Source organism: Oncorhynchus kisutch, unplaced genomic scaffold (assembly GCF_002021735.2).
Source record: "Oncorhynchus kisutch isolate 150728-3 unplaced genomic scaffold, Okis_V2 scaffold2051, whole genome shotgun sequence".
NCBI lineage: Eukaryota > Metazoa > Chordata > Actinopteri > Salmoniformes > Salmonidae > Oncorhynchus > Oncorhynchus kisutch.
This window is the reverse complement of record NW_022263996.1, coordinates 18609-26760: the sequence shown is the minus strand read 5'-3', so window position 1 is coordinate 26760 and position 8152 is coordinate 18609. Positions and strand designations below refer to the sequence as shown.

General features: G+C 38.8%; 1 protein-coding gene across 1 annotated transcript; it reads right to left on the bottom strand.

Annotated features, from left to right (window-relative positions):
• Nucleotides 1-5912: 5912 nt before the first annotated feature.
• LOC116352967 (ferritin, middle subunit-like) lies at nucleotides 5913-8152 on the bottom strand. Its single transcript, XM_031819330.1, has 4 exons — nucleotides 7768-8152; nucleotides 7292-7438; nucleotides 6935-7060; nucleotides 5913-6505 (listed from the first exon to the last, which is right to left on the bottom strand). The coding sequence occupies exons 1-4, from the start codon at nucleotides 7867-7869 to the stop codon at nucleotides 6350-6352; spliced, it is 531 nt and encodes a 176-aa protein (XP_031675190.1). The 5' UTR covers nucleotides 7870-8152; the 3' UTR covers nucleotides 5913-6349.

Genomic DNA, 8152 nt, shown 5'->3' with positions numbered 1-8152 from the left:
TGAATTCCTGCTAATCATATCGTTGGCCATCATTATTCAATAATTGTTTAATCCAAATAATGTTGTTGTCAAACCAGAAAAAATAAAGACTTGTTTTTGTGTTTTATGTCTTTCTTATTCCAGATTGTATACTTATGCTCTTATGTCAGATGATTTTGGAGTGAGTTAAAAGATTTTATCTTAAAGAGAAGACTATTAATGTTAATCTGAGAGACTCTGATATTACGTTTTATTTTGATCCAAATGATATGGACCCTGATTTAACTTTCATTGTTTATCTTTCATGGAAGATTCTTTATCCATAAAATGAAGTGGGCAAAGAACAACCCCCTCTTCACATTACTTAAGATAGAATTTAAATATTATTTTGAAAAGATCAGTAAATGTAAAAACAAAAAAGCAATATAAGACACTCATATCTCCCTCACTATCTTTAAACGCCAACTGTCAGAGCAGGTCACAGATCATTGAACCTGTACATAGCCCATCTGTAAGTAGCCCATCCAACAACCTCATCCCCATATTGTTACTTATTTTTTTCTCCTTTGCACCCCAGTATCTCTACTTCCACATTCTTCTTCTGCACATCTATCACTCCAGTGTTTTATTGCTAAATTGTAATCACTTCGCCATTACGGCCAATGTATTGTCCTACCTCCCTAATCTTATCTCATTTGCACACACTATATATATATATATTCTATTGCGTTATTGACTGTATGTTTGTTTATTCCATGTGTAACTCTGTGTTATTGTTTGTGTCGCACTGCTTTGCTTTATCTTGGCCAGGTCACAATTGTAAATGAGAACTTGTTCTCAACTGGCCTAACTGGTTAAATAAAGGTGAAGTAAAAACATTAAATAAAAAGTGTTTAACTAATTGAAAAGGAATCTTGATATGTAATACCCCTGTCTGTTAGGTTTATGTACTGTTCTTTGTATATTTTTTTGTATTGTTGTGCTCATAATAATTAATATATATAAATGACTATCCCACTCATACACTGAAGCAAATATCATTTATTATATTGACAAGAGAGCCGAGTGACCACAATGGCAATGCATGTGCTCAATGATTGAAGACAGGGACAGGTGGGGACCATTCTAGCTAATGAGAGGGCAGGTACGAGTGTGAACAACACGCACAACTAAAAGTCGTTTTTCTCAAAGTTGCAGAAATGCCACGTGCATCCACATATATCAGTACATTTGTAAAAGCTTAAACATTACGAAACTTCTATTCGATCAAAATCCTCAAGTAATTAGAAAATAAAACGGGATTATCTCACGGGGAAAGATTTTGGGCAAAGTAAAAGATCTCGCCTTCACGGCTTCATCTCGGTCTGTTATTTGTTTTTATATAAAAATAAAAATAAATTGTTTATTAAAAAAGTCCAATTCTATTGGTAACACCTAAAGCCATAGTATCAGGCAAAAGCAATATGCTACAGTGCAGGTCTAACACAGCGGTTATTGTTGGAAAAGGTCTGTGTTTGCTGTATCCTTTGAAGAAAATAGGAAGAATTTGAACATTCATTCTAATATTAGGCTAATTTAGAAATAGTCTACGTCTACGTTTGATTTAGGATATAAAAGGAATTGAACTTTGAGACGCAGTTCTGTAAACTTCTGTTTCATTCTCTAAGAGCACATGTTTCAATAGCATATGTAGCTTTTCCAGAATGCAGTCAAAACAAAAACTGTAGGGTTTATCACGCATTTTTTTATATCAATTACATTTTCAGAATGAGGTATGGGAATAAAGTAGTGGACAGAGAAAGAAAGGCTGGCTTTTGTAGAAATGGTATTTGATGATACAAATAACATATTGTACTTCACAAATGGTACGTCAAAGTTGATTACATTAGATTAGAAATAACTACACAAAATCAGTAGCTACATACGTCTAACCATACATAGGTTATTAAGCTAAAACTGTGAAGTGGAAAACGTTTTACAGCTAATGAAAATAAATCAAAGACGACAGTAATAAAGTACCGTCCTAAACAACTTCAGTTCACATGACCTGATCTTCCACAACTGTTGACAGGGTGCTTTCAGGGTGCTGGGTTATTGCTCAATACAGCCATGTAGTTGAAACATCATTGGTATTTATAAGAACTAGAGCTGTGTTCGAATACTCATACTAACTGCACTAACCATACTATTTGTGATGTAAGTGGAGTATGTAGTATGGTTATTGGTCATAGTATGGATATAGTTAGTATGCCAGAAGTTCCCGGATATCATACAAAATTTGCCAAAATACGTAGTATACAAGCAGTGGACATTATTTCCGTGCTGTCAGGGCCCATAATGCAATTCTTCAGAAAACGGCCGTGACCTCACAACATTTTCAGATTTTAAAAAATGGCAGAAAAACATCTGTTTTTGAGTGTCCTTGAAAAGTGCAGCATGCAATACAAATTGCGGTAACTCCGTTGACCATTTAGCCAAGTTTTTTTCTAAGCTAGCCAATGTTAGTTTGACTAGCCTAGCCTGCTACTGTAACTGTCAATTTGCCTGGTCATGAGGCTAGTGTTTCATTAGCTATCTGTCAGGGACATTTTTTGTTGTTGTCATGTTTTGACCTGATTATATGTCTCATTTCAAGTTACAAGCTGCTGGCTTAAAGAAACATTCAATCATATACTTTGCGTAGAAAGCCAAGCAAAAGCGTTTAGATAGAAAGATGTGTGTGTCAAGTATGCTAGAATGTATGTTTAAAAACTAATTTGCATATGCAAATATTTGCATATGCAAATATTTGCATATGCAAATTAGCAAACACAGCATATCCTACACATATACTGTAGCATACCTTGCAATACAATGTTCTCTAAAAAACAACTGGGGAAAATGTATACAATTTGGTCTGCAATAAGAGAACCAGAGTTTGATTTCTAATTCAGGTGAGTTCTCAAGTGTCAGCAGATTCCCAATACCATGATGGGCAGGCATGCGTAATGTTGGAGGCGTTGGAGAATGATAAAAAATCTGCAGGATTATAGAAAAAGCGGTTGAGTTTCAAATAGTTAATGTTTGTGAACTTGAATATATTTACTGTATGTGGTTGAAATTATTAGCCTAACTATCCTGCTAATCTTCTAAAAGTTGAAGCTGCCAAATTGTTGCCAATCCATTATTCTACTACTAATTATGACTGAGTTTCAGGCATGTTTTCCATAATGCACATACATTCGAACAAAGAACAATCAACTTTTTTCTACAAATATTTGCATTAATATTAACAAAATGTGACGTTTATATTTTGACAGACCAAAGTATCAGCTATTAACACCAGAACAACCAATCTTTTCATTAAATGCAAGTGGATTCATGTCAACTCTGTCAGACACCATAAAAGGCATTTCATTTGTACAATTATTGTCCAACAAGTGTTTAAGGCCTTGATTGTTTAATGCTAACATTAGATTACTCATAAAAGTGTTATACAAATCTCCAAACATATTTCTGTTTTGTTTTATAGCTATATTAAATGCTCCAGGGCTAATTTTGTTACAATCTGGCATGGTTTTCTAGATTTTGAACATAAAATAACAAGTATAAAGCTAACATTATCCCTTAGGTCTAGCACAGCAAATACATTAATTGTTGAAGCATATGTTGCAGAACAGTGATTACATTATTTGTTCAGAATATTGACAATAACACCAAAATCAATCTTAAGGGGGTTAGTTCCTCTGTAGAGATGGGAGAACCTTCCAGAAGGACAACCATCTCTGCAGCACCAATCAGGCATTTATGGTAGAGTGGCCAAACGGAAGCCACTTCTCAGTAAAAGCCACTTGTCAGCCCATTTGGAGTTTGCCAAAAGGCACCTAAAGGAATCTTAGTATAAGGGCAATCACAAGTGAAACAGATCATGGTGTGACACTTAGACCATGAGAAACAAGATTCTCTGGTCTGATGAAACCAAGACTGAACTCTTTGGCCTGAATGCCACATGTCACCTCTGGAGGAAACCTGGCACAATGCCTACGGTGAATCATGGTGATGGCAGCATCATACCGTTGGAATGTTTTTCAGTGGCAGGGACTGGGAGACTAGCAAGGATCGAGGGAAAGATGAACAAAGAAAAGTTCAGAGATCCTTGATGAAAAGCTGCTCCAGAGCATTCAGGACCTCAGACTGGGGGCGAAGGTGCAACTTCTAACAGGACAACGACCATAAGCACACAGCCAAGAGGAGTGGCTTTGGGACATGTCTCTGAATGTCCTTGAGTGGCCCAGCCAGAGCCCGGACATGCACCCGATCATCTCTAGAGAGAACTGAAAATCGCTGTGTAGCGACGCTCCACCTCCAACTTGACAGACCTTGAGAGGATCTGCAGAGACGAATAGGAGAAACTCCACAAATACAAGTGTGCCAAGCTTGTAGCATCATACCCAAGAACACTTGAGGCTGTAATCACTGCCGAAGGTTCTTCAACAAAGTACTGAGAAAAGGGTCTGAATACTTATGTAAATGCGATATTTCCATATTTATTTATTTTTTATATAGATTTGCAAAAATGTCTGAAAACCTGTTTTTGCTGTGTCATTATGGGATATTGTGTGTATACTGATGAGGGGGAAAAACAATTAATCCATTTTAGAATAAGGCTTTAACGTCACAAAATGTGGAAAAAGTCAATGGGTCTGAATACTTTCTGAATGCACTGTATATGACCATTAAGGCCAGATCGTTCTTCAAGATGTTCAGACGTTCATAGGTGACAAGCAGGGTCAAATAATAATCACAGTGGTTATAGAGGACACATGTCAGCACCTCAGGAGTAAATGTCAGTTAACTTTTCATAGCCCAGCATTCAGAGGTTGATGGAGAAACGAAACAGCAGGTCCCGGGATAAGGTAGCATGTCTAGTGAACAGGTCAGGGTTCCATAGCTGCAGGCAGAACAGCAGAAACTGGATCAGCAGCACAACCAGGTGGACTGGAGAGTCTTCAGGCCAGGTAGTTCTGAGGCATGGTCATAGAGCTCAGGTCCTCACATGCCCCCTCCCTCCCTATTGAAGCATATACAGTACCAATCAAAAGTTTGGACAAACCTACCCATTCAACTTTTATTTACTATTTTCCACAATGTATAGTAATAGTGAAGACATCAAAACTATGAAAAAACACATGGAATCATGAACCAAAATTGTGTGAAACACAAATATATTTACAATTTTAGATTCTGCAAAGTAGCCACGCTTTGCCTTGATGACAACTTTGCACACTCTTGGCATTCTCTCAACCAGCTTCATCGGGAATGCTTTTCGTTCCCACATATGCTGAGCACTTGTTGGCTGCTTTTCCTTCATTCTGCAGCCCAAATCACCCCAATTTGGTAATTGGTATTTTATTAGGATCCCCATTAGCTGTTGCGATAGATACTCAATACTTCTTGGTTTTAAATGTTGGTGGCAGTTGTGGAAAGTATATAGCAGCAGTTATTAAAAATGCAATTGCTGATTAGGCCATTTTCCCCTTTAACCAGGTGGCCTATCCAATAGGAACTCATGTACCATATGGACACATTAACAATGTCTATCAACATTTTTTCCAGTTCAAGTTGAGCTTGCCTGTCAATTACCAAAATGATTCTTCAGTAAATTACCAGTAGCGCTGCAACCATATGACAGCTCCAATTAGTCCCTTAGAGTGAACGAGAGGCTTGAAGACTCATTACTATTTGGAGCACACAGTTCATAATTTGCTGTAGGGGAAATATTGGGCATTATCAACTGAAACACAATGAATACATATTTAGTAGGTGTCAGTAAAAGCTGAACTTCCCATCACAGCTGGTTGACAGGTTTGATTGACCTCTAGGCTGTCTAAACTTGTGATGCACAGAGTAAAGGTACACATACACTGTAGTTAACATTTCAACCCTATGGAGCGTGTGTTGACAGTTGGTCGCTTTATTGACATGGCACTATTATAAGATACAGTGAAGGACACCCTCTGTGGTCAGAGGTAAAATCCTTCATAAACCTCATGTTAAACTTCTCCTATTGTTGTGACCCTCAGCCACTAGTAGGTCTACAATTAACACTATTTATCACTGGTATGAAGATGATCAGTAAGAGAGCGCAAAGAACCTGAAGACTGATACAACATCCATTACTACAGGTCAACACTTAAAACCTTTAGTAATATTTTTTAATTGTTTTACAAGAAGCCTTGCCTCAAATACAAGTAGTGTTGTCAACAGAAACATCTCAAGACACCAGTTTAACACTCTCCCCTCCCTATAAATGCAAAGCCAGTAGGATCTATCAGAGTAGCCAGGAGTCCTGGTCTGAGGCTGGAGGCCGTAGCCTGGGGATGAAAGTAGTTTAGCTCTGGCCTCCCAGGGTGTGCTTGTCAAACAGGTACTCTGCCATCTTGTTTTTGACAGCATCCATCTTGGTGAGGTTGGTGATGTAGTCACCCAGCTTCTTAATGGCCTCCACCTGCTCATTCAGGTAATGGGTCTCCAAGAAGTTGCACAGCTAAAGAGCGAAAACACAGGTCAGACAAGAGAATGACTACAGCCCATTGTAGATACAGTAACACACAAGAGCCTGGTGGTAATGGACTAAGGGAAGATAATGAGGTGTCTGCAGTTTATTATTTAACTAGGCAAGTCAGTTAAGAACAAATACTTATTGACATTGGCATCCTAATGTGGAACAGTGGGTTAACTGCCTTGTTCAAGGGCGGAACATATTTTTACCTTCTCAGCACCGGGATTCAAACCAGCAACCTCTGTTACCGGCCCAAAGCTCTAACCACTAGACAACCTGCTGCACTTTTTGCAAACTTTTGCATTAACGGCATAGTGTGCATCTGTGGACTATTGTGTGCATGTGAAGCAGGTCACAATCATGTCATTAATTAGTAGAGCTACAACAAATACATGTGTTTCCACCATAACTTACATGGGGGTCACCCTTGTCAGAGGCAATCTTGTGCAGGTCCAGCAGGGCCTGGTTCACATTCTTCTCCAGCTGCAGAGCACACTGCATGGCCTCCAGCCCATTGCCCCACTCATCACGTTCTGGCTTCTACACAGGACAGAGTGAACACAGAAATGTTAATGACCACTAGCAGATGTTAAGGTGAGGATTAAGTTTAGTTACACCCCTTACACTTTCAGTTCAGTGGTTAGAGGCAGTATGTTCAGGACTCCAGGTTATCTAGATCAACATACTCCATGGAGGAGAGTGTGTACAAGTGGTAAAGACATTTATTTCAGTCTACAATCTAAATGTGTTTTTCGACGCTCAGGTGCTCACCTTGATGTCCTGGAGTAAAATGCGTCCACCTCGCTTGTTCTGGAAGGAGAGTAACTTGTCGGCGTGCTCCCGCTCCTCGTCGCTGTTCTCCTTGAAGAAATGCGCGAAGCCAGACAGAGCAACATCGTCACGGGAAAAATAGAAAGCCTGGGTGGATAAACAAAACAGTATGGTTAGAAGAAAAAAAAATGACAAACGTGACAGAGCATTATGTTCTTGTTGTGGCAACTAAACTTGATGACAAAGGCATCTGTAGTCTACTTTGTAACCTGCCAATTAAACTGTCAAGGAGTTGTTACGCACTCTGTCAAAGATAGATTGCCGGCTGCATTTGAAAAAAAAAAAAGAATATCCACTTCACGGAATTTCTTGGCTATTAATTATCTAGGCCAACAGAATAAAAAGGTGAAAAAGAGGCATTTAGGCCCAGGAATAATACAGGTAAAACAAAACGGTAATCTTGGTAAACTCCTTACCATTGAAGTGTAGGTGTAGGAGGCAAACATCTCCAAGTTAATCATCCGGTTGATAGCAGCTTCGCAATCGTGGTGATAGTTCTGGCGGATCGGAGACTCCATTTCGGCAGATTTTCTTTAATATCTAAATAAAGGTACAAAAATAGAGTTTCGTTGACTATTTTGCTATTACAGTTCAAGTAAGTGCTATGTCGACAACCAGGAATGTTCTATGATGCGGGACGAAGGCAGAGGAGTTCCGTTCAATCACTGTTGAAGCAAGAACTTCTTCATGCGTCTTCGCAGACTTGTGAACTGGAAGGAGCCTTGTTCGCTCTATTTATTGTTCCAAACGGAATGCGTCAGTGAAATCCACCCTCACAGAGCGTAGCCAAACACCTTTAGA